The sequence below is a fragment of the Arachis hypogaea genome, chromosome 4 (assembly GCF_003086295.3).
Source record: "Arachis hypogaea cultivar Tifrunner chromosome 4, arahy.Tifrunner.gnm2.J5K5, whole genome shotgun sequence".
Classification (NCBI taxonomy): domain Eukaryota; kingdom Viridiplantae; phylum Streptophyta; class Magnoliopsida; order Fabales; family Fabaceae; genus Arachis; species Arachis hypogaea.
Window position 1 is genome coordinate 84,559,513 of NC_092039.1, and position 16,708 is coordinate 84,576,220.

Here is a 16,708-nt window from a genome sequence, read left to right on the forward strand (position 1 = left end):
AGTCTCCTTAATTACTTTGGACCACTGATTTTGGATTTTGATTTGTTTTATTAAACTGGCCTACATATGAAATTATGAATACAAATTTTCGTAGTAGTACGTACTAAGAAGACATGTTATAATTGAAACAAATCACATCTAGCGTTTTCTTCAACAAAACACAAGGCGTGTTCTGACTTTATTCATTGTGATAAGATTGAACAAACAAGAACCACAAGATTGATCGGAAAAATAATCACCATCTGTTCTCTATAAATATCTCCACTAATAATATATTATATAAGACATATTTTGAAGCATAAAGCCTGTGGTAGCTTGACAACAAATCCGAGATAATTATATTGTACTATGCATGTAATTTTGAGGAGTCCAAATTAAAGGGTTTCGCCAAGTCTTTGCTGTGAACAAGAAAAATGGCGGAAAGGAAGTTGAACTTCAAAGATAAACGATGGTCACTCCATGGGATGACAGCTCTAGTCACTGGAGGATCTCGAGGTATTGGGTGAGTTTCCTAATTATGTTAATCCCACTTCATCTTTATAATATATATATAAAAAATACTACATGAATATAAAAATATTAACTACTATATATTTATACACATCACTTACGTTTGTTTTTTAACAAATTAACCAATCACTAGAGTAACTAAAACTATCATAACAAAATAATCGAATATTTAATATCATAATAATCATTTTTTTGTTAATATCAAATATATATATATATAAAATTTGTATACAGAAATTAATTTTGTTTTATTTACTACTTTTTACAAAAGACTTGTGTTTTTGTTTTCTCATGAAAGTTTTACAATCCTCCATTTCTTTAGGTATGCAATAGTGGAAGAGTTAGCAGAATTTGGAGCAGCAGTCCATGTATGTGCACGAAATGAAGCAGATATTAATAAGTGTGTGGAAGAGTGGAAAAACAAAGGATTAAATGTTACGGGATCTGCTTGTGATGTTTCATCCCGTGATCAACGTCAACATTTAATAGAAATTGTTGCCTCCATCTTTCATGGAAAACTCAACATTCTCGTAAGTTATATTTCAAGTTTGGGTTAGATAAAATTATTATTTTAGATGGTTAGTTTTACTCTGGTTAGATAAAATTATTGTATATTGATACTCTGGTTTCAATGTAGGCCAAATTCACTTTTAATTATTAGTCTTTCACAAATATTAAAAGTTAGCTATGACAAATCATTTGCCATGTCTTATTTAAAATATTTTGTCTTCAGCAAGTTAATTAATTATTAAAATAATTAATTTAAGAATAAAATATCAATTTTTTGAAGCAGTAGTATAATTAAATATTTTTATAATAAAATAATTTTATAAATATCAAATTAGTTAATTGAACTCATTTTAGTCTTTATACCAATATAAAACCGATTAACTAGTTTAGCATATTTATTTGATCTTACTAAAATATTACCCACTTTATATTACTATTAAAGATGCCATATCAGCACTATAATGCTTCATGTTAGCATTGCATTAGTGACAGTTGAATTAATAACAATAGAGACTCACAAAATGTAAATCTAAGAACCAATTTAGTCATTTTCAAAAATCAAGGACAATCTTAATAAACACAAAAAATTTCAGAGATAAAAAATTGTAATTACCATTATTATAACATGGTTAAGAAAATGTACATTATTTTTTACATTGATAGAAAATAGAAAAGCTATTATTTTCCTTTTTTTTTCCACAAATTCATTACATTCGAATTGATTTGTTAGGTTTTATTTCACAGATAAATAATGCTGGAACAACCACACCTAAACACGCCATAGATTATACTGCTGAAGATATGACAACTATAATGAGTACCAATTTTGAATCTGCTTACTATTTGTGTCAACTTTCCTACCCACTTCTAAAAGCTTCTGGATATGGGAGCATAGTATTTGTCTCCTCCATTGCTGGTTTGAAAGCTTTGCCTTATTCTTCTATCTATGCATCAACAAAAGGTATGTTCTCTTTTCTCAAAATTCTTATAAGTCAAAGGCAAAATTAGAATTTTAGTTTGCAATTATAGTTTGAAATATAGCCCCAACTGCTATTGATACAATAGATCACTTGATACAGTATCTTTATATAAAGATATGATATTTTTTATTTAATCAAGCATTTAATTTTTTTTTAATTTTCTATAAAAGTTTAATCATAATACACTAGTACTCGTTAGTTTTAGTTAAGAGTGGGTTGTTATAAATGGTTTAACTGTTTCTGTTATAACAGTATTCGTTAGGTTGGTTAAAACTAGTGTAATATATACACCTTCTTGTATCAATAACAGAAATAACAATTTACCTTTTCTAATTGTAATTCTTCTATTCTCTTTTCTCTGCTTTCCTTCTCATACAATCATTATAAGATTATTCACACCTTGCATATTGAAAATGGACCAAGTACACAACCATAATATTGCATTCAAATTATACAATATGTTCTGCAGTTTACAATGACGATGGTCAAAACTTAACGTAAAAAGTTTTGAGCATAGAAGAAACATATAACCATTTTGAACTTATGATGTTAACAGGAGCCGTGAATCAACTCACCAAAAACTTAGCACTGGAATGGGCAAAGGATAATATTCGTGTAAATTCTGTAGCACCAGGAAATGTTCAGACCAAACTTTTGAATGATATCCTGGTACGCAAAGCTCTTGTTTAAAAATTTTGAGAGCAATCTTAAGACGTAATACAAATTTCGAGAAATGTTTTAGATTTTATTCAACAAGTTTTTGACCAAATAAAAAATCAATAAAACCATTTTTTAGTACAATACGTAAGGCTAAATTTTTAAATATTAGGGTAATTTTAGTATTTTTTAAAATATGTAGTGATTTTCATGTTTTACATAAATGTGGAGGAATCTAACACACACAATTTGACAGTGTCAAATTACCATTTATTATATTTTTTAATTTTTGAAAAATACAAAATGATAGTGTTGTTTTGTCATTTATCATTTTTTTAATTAATTTTAAAAAAATCAAAATGGAGATGTCATCATTGCCATGTTGTGTTTTTTCACAATCTTATACAACACATATATTCAATCATGTTTGAAAATTACACCCCTTTAAAGCCAATACATTAAAAAAAGTTCCAATAAGTGATAAGTGTGAACTATACCTATTTTGTTGTAGGAAAATATTGGCGAAGGTGAAAAGATTGCGAGTGCTATGACGTCTCAAACTCCACTGCAACGCATGGGAGAACCGAAAGAAATATCATCATTAGTTGTTTTTCTTTGTCTTTCGGCTGCTTCATTTATCACTGGACAAACTATAAATGCAGATGGAGGCTTCACAATTTAAGTTTCATTTTCATGACTCGAGACTTTAAAGTTTCAGTATATGAAAACTTTCAATTATTTCAGGAATACCATGTTCCAATTATTTTAATAATAAATTTTAGATTTAATTATTTTATTGACTTTTATAATTTCACTAAATTTGTAATTAAGTTTTTATGTTTTTTTTTTAATTAAGTCCTTTTATATATATATATATAATTTTTTAATTATTTTTTTTATTAAAAAATATTAAATATTAATAAAATATTTCTTTCAAAAAGTATATAATAAGAAATCTAATTAGATTTCTAGTTATGAATACCTTCGATTTATAAAAAAATATTGCGTTAACGCTAACATTTGAATAAAGACCATGGTATGTGGTATATCTTAGACCTCAACAATAAAAGTCTACAATATCGTAGTATCACGATGGGCCACACTGCATATGAAGTGGTATGTCTATATAAGCACCACAAATCTCCATGACAATTGCTGGCAGTTATAAAAGTCTAGTGGCAGTGATAACTATCGAATATGACACATGCACGTACTCACTCTACAATAGCCCGTTTTCGCGTTTTTTACTTAGTTCTTAGTTCGACCCCAATATGCCTTATGGCTTCTTGCTGTGGAGTTGCATCCTGGATATTTCGACCTTAGTTTCCGAGTCTCCACTATTATTGCACCCTGATTCCTCTCAGTGGTTTATGTAAAATTAGGTTAAATTGTAATTAATTAAATAATAAATAAAATAGAAACGAATAAAGTTAGAAATTTAACAAATATCAGAATTTGATAATTTAAATATGAGATTTGTATTCAGTGAATTTTATATAATTTTTTGTATAAAAATGCATACTAAAATTTTGACCGGTAGTACCAACTGAGATCTGTCTGGTACTACAGTTGAAAAATTAATTATAAGTAAATAATGCTAAGAAATTATAATTTATAACTAGGAAAAGTAGAAATATTTAAAATGCGATTTGAAACTCTAATCTTAAAGATTTTGACCTAAAATTGGGCCAACGAACAAAAATAAGTGAACCGGGTCCAAGTGGGGCAAGACCCAAAATATATAAACATTAGTTATGAGTATTTCAGCTCATTTACCCTAAAGAAAAGGGTTTGGGGCGCAACTTTGGAGAAGAGAGAAGAGAGGAAAAAACCTAATCCTAGTTCCAACTTCAAATCACCATAACTTGAGCTACGGAGCTCCGATTGATGAGTCGTTTGCGGCTACGCGTCGCTCTTTTCATCCTCTACAATTCTATATAAGTTTTGTGGTGATTAATTCAATGTCTTCTGTCCAGTTTTCATTTTTCTCTTTAAATTCGAATTTAGTTTGGGTTTTGAGGAAACCTTGTGATTTTGGTTGTTTAGGAGTGCTCTAGTATGAGCCATTGGTGATATTCATCACAAAATTTTGTGGGTTAAGGTAAGGAACCCTACAACCCTTGTGATTTATCATTTTCATGAACTCTAGGTTAATGTATGTATGTAAAATTGGTTATGTTAGTGTATTTAGTGATTTTGGTGCATAATTGGGAGGTTGGTGTTGCTTGTGGAGCTTTGGTAAGGCTTGAAGCTAAGGATTGGTGGAGACTTCCAAGAAGAAGCTCAATTATTTTGGGTACAAGAGATACGGTTTAAGTTTCATTTAAGTACCGTGTGGTGTGATGAGAATTTCTAGGCTAGATGTCCCTAGGATTAAGTTTGGATTGTGCAAATGGTTGGTACTAATATGCATAGTTGTTATATAATGAGAATTGATGATTGAGTTGAGAATTGTGTGAATTCGTATGTTGGTGTGTTGAGAATTTGATGAATTGAATGATGAATATTGGTTTGTGGAATATGCATTTAAATAGTGAATTTGGGCTGAAGGCCGTGAATTTCTAGGTCGAAGGCCGGAAAGAGGTAAAAAAGGTAAGTTGATGTGTATATTGTGTGATGATATAAGAGATTGGATGGATTTTAGATATTGAATGTGTGAATAATTGGTTTGATTATTGAATAGTAAGGTTTGAAAAATTGACGTGTAGAATTTGATAGTTTTGGGTGAATTTTGTAGATGAGGTAGGTTTGGTTTGGTTGAGTGTAATTATGTTAATGTAGTTTTTGTGGTCATTTAGATGAGTGGAAATGAATTTGGCTTGTGAACATTGGAAAATTGGTGATTTCTATTTTTGGGTAAAAACTGATTTTTGACCAACTTTGGCGGTCCGTAACTCAGTTCACGAAGTTTGGAATTCTTCAAAATTAGATTTTTATGAAAGTTTATTCAATGATCTTTCCAACGGTTTAGAAATGGTTGAAAAAGGAATTTTGTAGAAGAAGTTATGTGTGGTGGAAGTTTGAGGTTTAAAAAATGAAATTTTGCAGCTTTTTAACTTAATAAAATTTTTGGCAGAGCATACTCCCACGCGTACGCGTGGCCAACGCGAACGCGTCACTTTCAAATTTTCACTCCCTCATGCGTGCGCCTAGCCAACGCGTACGCGTTGATGTACTGACTCAAGTGCTCAGCCAAAGTTCCCGAGAGTTGTGCGGGTATTGTGCTGGTTTTGTGCGAGGGGCACAAAACGTACCCATGCATACGCGTGGCTGACGTGCAGGCGTTACTTCTAAGCGTGGGCAACGCGCACGCGTGACCCCGTTTTCACCCCAAAGCTGATTTTGAATTTTCAAGCCAAATTTTAGACTTCTAAGTCTCCATTCTCACCCTTTTTGTCCTAAATACTTATATTATGCCTAGCAATGGGAATAGGCTAGGAGATCTAGTAACTTGTAGACGAAATAAGGGGAGAATTAATGATGAGTTACGATTAATAATGACTATATGAGTTGCAGAGGGTGATGATGGAAGTGTGGTGTTTGCCGTGAGCCAAAGGGCTGTATTTAATAATGATTATTGGCTGGTTATGGGCTAAGTTTATGAGCTAGATGGCTATGATAAATATTGATTTATGGCTGGAAATAAAAATATGGCTTTGAATGATTGCTTTATCTTGAGCTCTCTTTCTCGAAAGTGCGACCCAGAGAGATGAAGGAAGGTGAGGATCCCATTCCTTGTTCCTCCTGGTATTGTAAAATTGCCCCCAGCAAGATGCTGGGAGGTTAGGATCCCCTCCTTGGTTCCTCCTAGGCATATGAGAACGCACCTCCTGGGTAGACGCAAGAGTTGTGGTTGCGCCCCACTTGCTCCAGGTTGGTTAGTATAGAGGCTCCCCGGGTGGACGCAAAGGTTGTGGTTTCGCCCCACTTGCCCCGAATTATGATGAGTGATGTATACAATGTGCAATCATGTGATGTATAAATGACAATATGGTCATGATGAATGATTATGGAATGTTATGAATGAATGTGAAATGATTATATGAGATACGAGTTTTCCTGTATGAAAGCAGTGACTAGCCACCACGTGCTCCAGGTTGAGACACGATACTCTGCTGACCCTTAGTCGTAAGTGTGGCCGGACACTGTGAAAGTTCCGGATGAGCTCGCCCCCGTGGATAAACACCAGTGTGGGTGTTGTGTGGATAAACACCAGTGTGGGGTGTTGTATGATTATGATTATGATCATGTTTATGATTGAGAATTACTCGAGTTGGGGATGCATGACAGAGGGACAGTCCAATGGTTAGCTACTAGGACTAGTCAGGTTGGCTTTATAACCGACAGATGAGACTCATCAGCCATAGGATATGCATTTATCATTTGCATATGTTTGAATTGTTTGGGTTTGCCTATTTGTTTTGGATTGCTATATCATATATGCTATGTTACCTGATTATGTGCTACTTGTTCTACTTATACTTTAATTGTGTATTACTTGCCTGTATTGCTTGTGTTTGTACAATGAGAGGTCTCTTATGCTAGTGTCGGTAGACGCTGAGGGCTGTTCTTGATGGGATGAGTTGATGATGTAATTGAATAATGATGATTATTGAATGAGATAACTTGAGTTCCCTGGATAGGCGCAGCGAAGTGATTTCACTACTCTAGGTTGATGATGAGATAATCTGAGCTCACTGGATAGACGCAGTGAAGTGATTTCACTTGCTCCAGGTGAGGATATGAGGTATTGATATAGAATTGCTGGGATAGTATAACTAGTTTGGCTTATGATTCTTATTCTGATTTGTTGAAGAGTTAGAAAGTTAGGAAACATGAAAGAGATATGAATTAGACTTAACATTCCCTTATGATAGTTGTCTATTTATGGAGTAGCGAGAACATAGGGTGAATATTTGGTGAAAGGAAGTTTAGGATGCTTAGTGAGTTTTTTATTGCAGTGCATTGTATTTATTTGCCACTTTTACCATACTGAGAACCCATGGGTCGGGGGTTCTCATTCTATATATATCTCTTATTTTTCAGATACAGATTTAGGTACTCAGAAGTGAGCTGTGGTTCATCTGAGAGACAGCGAAGATCTTTATATTCTATACTTTATATTTTGCTTAGAATCTCTCCATCTTTATTTTGAAAAGCTTATATTATGTATTGAACTCTTTTGAACTTACCTATAGTGGCTCTTATGTTTTTTTTGGGAGGGATTAAGAGATTCTGTTGTTAACTACTTTCATACTGTACCCTAGCCGGCCTAAACTTCATGGGTTGCGACTAGTGGCTATTTACTTATGTTATATATCTATATACTATCCTTTACTTGTTCTCCTTAATGCTTTTATCTATATATCGCTTGACGTCACACCTTATCTTTTAGTTGTCGATGCATGAGTGTATACGACTTCGCGATTTTACTCTTTTCAGGCTTCTCGTTTAATACTCCTTTCAATTTTACTTATAAACTACATATTAAAAATCCACCTTGAGAGTTGTACCACCTTATTGTCATTGACTTATAACTCGAGCATAAGGATTTGAATATTTGGGTGTTATATTATGGTATCAGAGCAGTTCGTTCTCGTGAGCTTGAGGGATGGAAATGCTTATGTTTTAATGCATACACCGGGTTTGTGCCTGTGCTAGTTAGGGTATCTAGTTGATACGTCTAGCATGAAGTCCATGAGCGTACCTTTGGTAAATTGAAGCACTTGACTTGAGATATTGAGCCTGATCACCTCGATATCATTTGTTTGGTGTGAACAGGAACCAAATGACGCCTCGTGGACGCGATCGTGGAAGTAATCGAGGTCGAGGATGGAGAGTTAATAATGTAACCATACCGGTAGATGCCTTGACCGATTTCATGACCGCGATGGTGAGTGATGTTGCTGCCTTTGGCACTATGGCTACTGTGACTAGCCGAGTGATGGATAGGATGGAACAATAAGTTAGAGTTGGCAACGACAGTGGTGATGGCAATGAAGGCAGAAATGATGTCCCAAGTGCAGTCGTACCTATGGGAATAGTGAGTTATCCGGAGTGAGTTAGCACGGGTCAAGCACCGGGAGAAAGCTCGAGAAGGACTGGGATGGCAAGGGGTGACTGCCGGGAATCTTTCACAAGGAAATAGGGTAAGAAGACAAAGATTGCACCTAGGAGCCAAAGTTTCAAGGGGGTCGTTTTGCTATTTCACGTTCTCAACGCTGGAACAACGACCGAAGAAATGACAACCGTCAGGGACCGAATTCAGAAGGGCAGATTGGTACTCAACCAGTGGATTTGAGGTGCTCAAGATGCAAGAAGTATCATCCAAACAGACCGTGCAAGGCCGGACTAGGTGTATGCTACAAGTGTGGGAGAACAGGGCATATGTCTTGGAATTGTTCCTACAGAGAAGGCCGGAACGCAACCAAATTCGATTCTTATACCCGAGGTAATTGTAACTAGCAGTTGAATTTCTAATTTTCCTGTATATCATTAATATGTAATATTCGTTCGTGATGCATGACAAGTGTTGATAATCCTAAAGTCCAAGTCAACGATTAGTCGAGGACCATTAGTCGTTGAGACGGAGCAATATTTAGTTAACTTAGAGGAGTAGCTAGGCTCTTGAAGGTTAAGAATAAGAGTGACACAGCAGAAGCGAGTTGGACTATATCTAAGGGATCGGAAGTGTTGAGAACTGTGCGGAGTTATTGTTCAAAACCAAGTGACAGTGAACTGCGAGAAAAGAGAATAGAGCAGATTCAGCCTTTAGTTGCCCATCGTTTGAGGGGCGAGTGAATATGAGACCAAATCCCTATACAAGAGATTTTTCGAGACAATCCCCGAAGGAACAATAACAACAATCACCAAGGGAGGAGGTATGGAAAGCAACCTCAGAATGAAATGACTTGTAGGCGATGTGGAAGCTACCATCCGAGAACTCTGTGTCGAGCTGGATTGGGACTTTGCTATAGTTGTAGAGGAGCCGGACACATGTCCTGGAACTGTCCTGAGAAGGTCAACCAGAATACAAGGTCGTGTGTTCACTACGACGACGGGGATACCGCTAGATCCGATGGTTTAGGAAAAGGTAAGTGAAAGATCGGTAACAACGTGTTAAAAGTACGACTAAGTTGGTATTTGATTTTGGCTATCATAGATAGAAATCTAGTGAATGTCAGTCATGCTAAGTTGTGGTTTAGTACTTGAGGAAATAAGTGGTAGGACTAGTACTAGACAAGAAATCAGAGTGGCAATGGAAGCTTGTTGAAGCGTTAGCATAGTATGGTAATAATAAGGAAAAGTAGGGTATGATTAGAAATGCTTTATGCTTTGAGTACTTAAAAGATTAGTGAACTTATGCAGATAATGATTATAGATAATTGGGATCAATTGTGGCTATAAACTTTGATGGTTCTGAAATGGATGAGGAAATGATCGTTGATGCATAATTGGATTTAGATGATGAGTGAGTGCAAGTCGTCGTGTTTGAGAGATGAGTACTATGATATTTGGTCATGGTGACATTGAATTTAGATTGAGATTTATAATGATTGATTTTGAAAGACGAATTTGAAAACCATTAAATTGAAATGCTAATGTTGTACTGAGATTGGTTTGAGGGAACCCGTGATGGGTGGTAAACTCCAATTTTTAAGGGAGGTGCTATCGAAATTTTCCAAAGAATTTGTAAGAGTGTTGGTTATGATTTTGAAATAATTTTTGATTTGAGTAACTTTAACGAAGGAGATGTGTTTTGAATGTTTTTATAGATTATAAAAGAAAATCAGATTCTTATGATTTTGTTAACTTGTTATTTCAAACTCATTTGACTTTTAAAAACGAAGAGAGTTTTGATTAATTAGTCAAAGACTTTGAAACAGCAAATTATATAGAAATTCGAGGGTTTGTGAATAAGAAAGTAAGTCTGGAGGTTATGCTTGGAGTTGAGTTGTGATTAGTGGTAATTGGCTTGACAGAGAGAGAGGATAGTGATGGAGTATGATTAAGGTATGACGATGATTTATGGTTGATTATAGAGATGTAGAATGACGACTATGATTAATGATGATGGTGATATTATTGATGACATGTTTTGAGATTTAATAAGATGTGAGTTGATGAGATGACGAAAATAACGAACAAGGCTGTTGGTCGGCGTTGGACGAATGATCGAGACCCTCGGAGATAGAGGAATCAGAGCGCGGCAATGGAAGCGCACAAAGTAAAAAGACCTTGGAACTACTATGCGTTGGATATAAACGCCGACTACGCTCACGTACTCGTGGTGGCGGATGGAATTTTGAGGGCGAAAATTTCTGTTAGTGGGACAGAATGTAAAGCGCAGTCAAACCGTAATTAATTGAATAATAGATAAAATATGAGCGAATATGGTTAGAAAATTTAGCAATCAGAACTTGATAGTTTAAATATGATATTTGGACTCAGTAGATTTTTCTGAGTCGGAAAACATAATTTTCTGCGTAAAAATGCGCATTGGAATTTTGACAGACAGTACCAGCTGAGATCTGTCTGGTACTGCAGCTGAGAAAATTAATTATAAGTAAATAAGGGCAAGAAATTAGAATTTATAATTAGGGAAGGTAGAAATATTTAAAATGCAATTTGAAACTCTAATCTTAAAGGTTTTGGCCCAAAATTAGGCCAACAGACAAAAATAAGTGAACCGGGCCCAAGTGGGCCCAAGACCCAACATATATAAACATTAGTTATGAGCATTTCAGCTCATTTACCCTAAAGAAAAGGGTTTGGGGTGCAGCTTTGGAGAAGAGAGAAGAGAGGAGAAATCCTAATCCCAGTTTCAACTTCAAATCACCATAACTTGAGCTACGGAGCTCCGATTGACGAGCCGTTTATGATCACGCGTCACTCTTCTCATCCTCTACAATTCTATCTAAGTTTTGTGGTGAGTAATTCACTGTCTTCTGCTTAGTTTTTGTTTTTCTCTTTAAATTCGATTTTGGTTTGGGTTTTGAGGAAACCTTGTGATTTTGGTTGTTTAGGAGTGCTCTAGTATGAGCCATTGGTGATATTCATTACAAAATTTTGTTGGTTAAGGTAAGGAACCCTCCAACCCTTGTGATTTAACATTTTCATGAACCCTAGGTTAATGTATGTATGTGAAATTGGTTATGTTAGTGTATTTCGTGATTTTGGTGCACAATTGGGAGGTTGGTGTTGCTTGTGGAGCTTTGGTAAGGCTTGAAGCTAAGGGTTGGTGGAGACTTCCAAGAAGAAGCTCAATTATTTTGGGTACAAGAGGTACGGTTTAAGTTTCATTTAAGTACCGTGTGGTGTGATGAGAATTCCTAGGCTAGATGCCCCTAGGATTAAGTTTGGATTGTACAAATGATTGGTATTAATATGCATAGTTGTTATGTAATGAGAATTGATGATTGAGTTGAGAATTGTGTGAATTTATATGTTGGTGTGTTGAGAATTCGATGAATTGAATGATGAATATTTGTTTGTGGAATATGTATTTAAATAGTGAATTTGGGCCGGAGGCCATGAATTTTTAGGCCGGAGGTCAGAAAGAGGTAAGAAAGGTAAGTTGATGTGTGTATTGTGTGATGATATAAGAGATTGGATGGATTTTAGATATTGAATGTGTGAATAATTGATTTGATTATTGAATAGTAAGGTTTGAGGAATTGAGGTGTGGAATTTGATAGTTTTGGGTTAATATGTGTAGATGAGGTAAGTTTGGTTTTGTTTGAGTGTAATTATGTGAATGTGGTTGGGTTGTGGTCATTTGGATGAGTGGAAATGAATTTGGCTTGTGAACATTGGAAAAATTGGTGATTTATATTTTTGGGTAAAAATTGATTTTTGACCAACTTTGGCGGTCCGTAACTTGGTGCATGGAGTTTGGAATTCTTCAAAATTAAATTTTTATGAAAGTTTATTCAACGATCTTTCCAACGGTTCAGAAATGGTTTAAAAAGGAATTTTGTAGAAGAAGTTATGTGTGGTGGATGTTTGAGGTTTAAAAATGAAATTCTACAGCTTTTTAACTTAGTAAAATTTTTGGCAGAGCGTACTCCCACGCGTACGCATGGCCAATGTGCACGCGTCACTTTCAAATTTTCACTCCCCCAAGCGTGCGCTTGGCTGACGTGTACACGTCGATGTACTAATTCAAGTGCCCAGCCAAAGTTCCTGATAGTTGTGCGGGTATTGTGCTGGTTTTGTGCGAGGGGCACAAAACGTACCCACGCGTATGCATCGCTGACGCGCAGGCGTCTGATGACAAGTCATCTTAGGCTGGTTTCACGACCATTTCTTAGTCATTTTTGCTTAGTTTTCATGCATTTCTTAGGCAATAAGTAAGTTTATGAATGAGAATTTTATGCTTGTCTTGATTTAATCAAACGTTATTAATTTTATGCATTATCATGAGATTTATGCACGATTTATTTGATTATTATGAATGATGCAAAATATTATAATTTTGGCAAGGCTTTGATTGCATGTTTGATTGATGACAGATGAAAATATGTAAGGAAGAAGCAGAGAAAGAAGCAGGGGAGAAGAACGCTACGCTCGTTTGAGGAACATTACGTTCCCCTGTTGTATGACCATTGGCACTACGCTCTCTTTCAAAGAGTGCTAAGTTCTTCAGTGACGCGTACGTGTGTGTGACAGGTATGCGTGGAACAGCATTTTCGAAGAGCCACGCGTACGCGTGGGAGTGATTTACGCTCTTCACCCAAGAGCGCTACGTTCTTCATCAATGAGCGCTTGCGATAACTTTCAAAATTGGAATTCAAAGTTTGGCCATCGACGCGTACGCGTGTGTGTGACATTTGTGATGAGTCACGCAAACGCGTGGACGGAGCGGCAGTGGGGAATTGATATTTTGAAGACCACGCATATGCGTGGATGACGTGTACGCGTGGGTGAGCATTCCTGGCGCAAGCGCTACGCTCTCAAGGAGAACGCTGCAAAGGACGCGTAAGCGTACAAGATGCACACGCGTGGAAGCGCTAAAATGCTGAACGACATACACGAGTGAGCGACGTGTTCGCGTCGGTGCACGAGCGCTACACTCTCTTTAAGAACGCTAACTTCTCCTAAAGTAGAATTCAAGTACCAACACGGACCCATTCTGACCTGCTTCAACAAAGGCCAAAAAGCCCAATCCAAGGACTTGAAGACTGAGTTGGAAAGTGTATAAATAGAGGAGAATTTGATTTTGAGAGGGGATTTGGAAGGCTGGAGAGTGGGAGACCCTAATAGGGACACTCTGCACTCAATTTCACTTTTATTTTCCTCTTCTGCATTTTCTGCAATTTTTAGTTTTCTATTTGTACTTGAGCAATGATGAACTAAACCTCCAAATTTATTAGAGGGAAGAGCTCTATTGTAATCATAATGGATCAATGAAATTCTTCTTCTTCTCAATTCATTTGTGTAGCTATAGGATATTGGTGCACGAAATTGTGATCATCAACAATGGCGCCAATAGACTTGGAGCTCTCAAACGTGAATCACACTTTGTAACAACTTCACACAACTAACCAGCAAGTGCACTGGGTCGTCCAAGTAATACCTTACGTGAGTAAGGGTCGATCCCATGGAGATTGTCGGTATGAAGCAAGCTATGGTCATCTTGTAAAATCTCAGTCAGGCGGATTCAAATGGTTATAATGGTTTTCGAATATAAAGATAAATAAAGCATAAAAAAAGATAGAGATACTTATGTAATTCATTGGTGGGAATTTCAGATACGTGCATGAAGATGCTGTGTTCCTTCTGAATCTCTGCTTTCCTATTGCTTTCATCCAATCATTCTTACTCCTTTTCATGGCAAGCTGTATGTAGGGCGTCACCATTGTCAATGGATACTTCCCATCCTCTCAGTGAAAATGGTTCAAATGCTCTGTCACAGCACGGCTAATCATCTGTCGGTTCTCGATCATGTCGAAATAGGATCCATTGATCCTTTTGCGTCTGTCACTACGCCCAATACTCACGAGTTTGAAGCTCGTCACAGTCATTCAATCCCTGAATCCTACTTAGAATACCACAGACAAGGTTTTGACTTTCCGGATTCTCAAGAATGACCGCCAATAATTCTAGCTTATACCACGAAGACTCCGATCTTTCGGAATGGAGGCTAAGAGACACGCACTCGATCTAAGGTAGAACGGGAGTGGCCGTCAGGCACGCGTTCATAAAGACGGATGATGATGATTGTCTCGGATCATCACATCCATCAGGTTGAAGTGCAGCGAATATCTTGGAATAAGAATAAGCTTGAATTGAATAGAAGAACAATAGTAATTGCATTAATTCTCGAGGTACAGCAGAGCTCCACACCTTAATCTATGGTGTGTAGAAACTCCACCATTGAAAATACATAAGTGATAAAGGTCCAGGCATGGCCAGATGGCCAGCCTTCCCAAAGGACATATGAATTTGAAAAAAATGGGAAAAAGACCCCAGTACAATAGTAAAAGTTCTATTTATACTAGACTAGCTACTAGGGTTTATAGAAATAAGTCTAATTGCAGAAATCTACTTCTGGGACCCACTTTGATGTGTGCTTGGGCTGAGCTTAAGTTTTACACGTGCAGAGGATTCTCTTGGGGTTAAACGCCAAGTTGTAATGTGTTTTTGGCGTTTAACTCTGGTTTGTGATGTGTTTCTGGCGTTTTACTCCAGAATGCAGCATGGAACTGGTGTTGAATGCCAGTTTGCATCATCTAAACTCTTATAAAGTATAAACTATTATATATTGCTGAAAAGCTCTGGATGTCTACTTTCCAATGCAGTTAAGAGCGCGCCATTTGGAGTTTTGTAGCTCTAGAAAATGCATTTCGAGTGCAGGGAGGTCAGAATCCAACAGCATCAACAGTCCTTTTTCATCCTGAATCAGATTTTTGCTCAGGTCCCTCAATTTCAGCCAGAAAATACCTGAAATCACAGAAAAACACACAAACTCATGGTAAAGTCCAGAAATGTGAATTTTGCATAAAAACTAATAAAAACATCCCTAAAAGTTACTAGATCCTACTAAAAACTACCTAAAAACAATGCCAAAAAGCGTATAAATTATCCGCTCATCACAACACCAAACTTAAATTGTTGCTTGTCCCCAAGCAAATGAAAATCAAATAGGATAAAAAGAAGAGAATATACTATAAATCTCAAAATATCAATGAATATTAGTTCTAATTAGATGAGCGGGACTTGTAGCTTTTTGCTTTTGAGCAGTTTTGGCATCTCACTTTATCCTTTGAAGTTTAGAATGATTGGCATCCATAGGAACTCAGAGTTCAGTTAGTGTTATTGATTATCCTAGTTAAGTATGTTGATTCTTGAACACAACTACTTTTATGAGTCTTGGTCGTGGCCCTAAGCACTTTGTTTTCCAGTATTACGACCGGATGCATAAATGCCATAGACACATGACTGGGTGAACCTTTTTAGATTGTGACTCAGCTTTGCTAAGGTCCCCAGTTAGAGGTGTCCAGAGCTCTTAAGCACAGTCTTTTTGCTTTGGATCACGACTTTAACCACTCAGTCTCAAGCTTTTCACTTGGACCTGCATGCCACAAGCACATGGTTAGGGACAACTTGATTTAGCCGCTTAGGCCTGGATTTTATTTCCTTGGACCCTCCTATCCATTGATGCTCAAAGCCTTGGATCCTTTTTACCCTTGACTTTTGGTTTTAAGGGATATTGGCTTTTTCTGCTTGCTGTTTCTTTTTCTTTCTTTAATTTTTTTTGCCACTTTTTTTGCAAGCTTTGTTCTTCATTGCTTTTTCTTGCTTCAAAAATCAATTTTATGATTTTTTAGATCATTAATAACATTTCTCTTGTTCATCATTCTTTCAAGAGCCAACAATTTTAACATTCATAAACAACAAGATAAAAAATATGCACTGTTCAAGCATTCATTCAGAAAATAAAAAGTATTGTCACCACATCAATATAATTAAACTAATTTCAAGGATGAATTCGAAACTCATTTACTTCTTGTTCTTTTGTATTAGAAACATTTTTCATTTAAGAAAGG

The 16,708-nt window shown here is 36.1% G+C and overlaps 1 protein-coding gene across 2 annotated transcripts; it reads left to right on the top strand.

Annotated features, from left to right (window-relative positions):
• The first annotated feature begins 109 nt into the window (after window positions 1-109).
• Window positions 110-3,448, top strand: LOC112796915 (tropinone reductase homolog). Of its 2 annotated transcripts, none has more exons than XM_025839594.2 (5): window positions 110-502; window positions 833-1,040; window positions 1,765-1,981; window positions 2,557-2,669; window positions 3,169-3,448. In XM_025839594.2, exons 1-5 carry the CDS (start codon window positions 414-416, stop codon window positions 3,337-3,339), a joined length of 798 nt encoding a protein of 265 aa, XP_025695379.1. In that variant the 5' UTR covers window positions 110-413; the 3' UTR covers window positions 3,340-3,448. The 2 variants fall into 2 exon arrangements, with proteins under 2 accessions (XP_025695379.1, XP_072091782.1); XM_072235681.1 differs by having other exon boundaries at window positions 282-495.
• The last annotated feature ends 13,260 nt before the right edge of the window (window positions 3,449-16,708 follow it).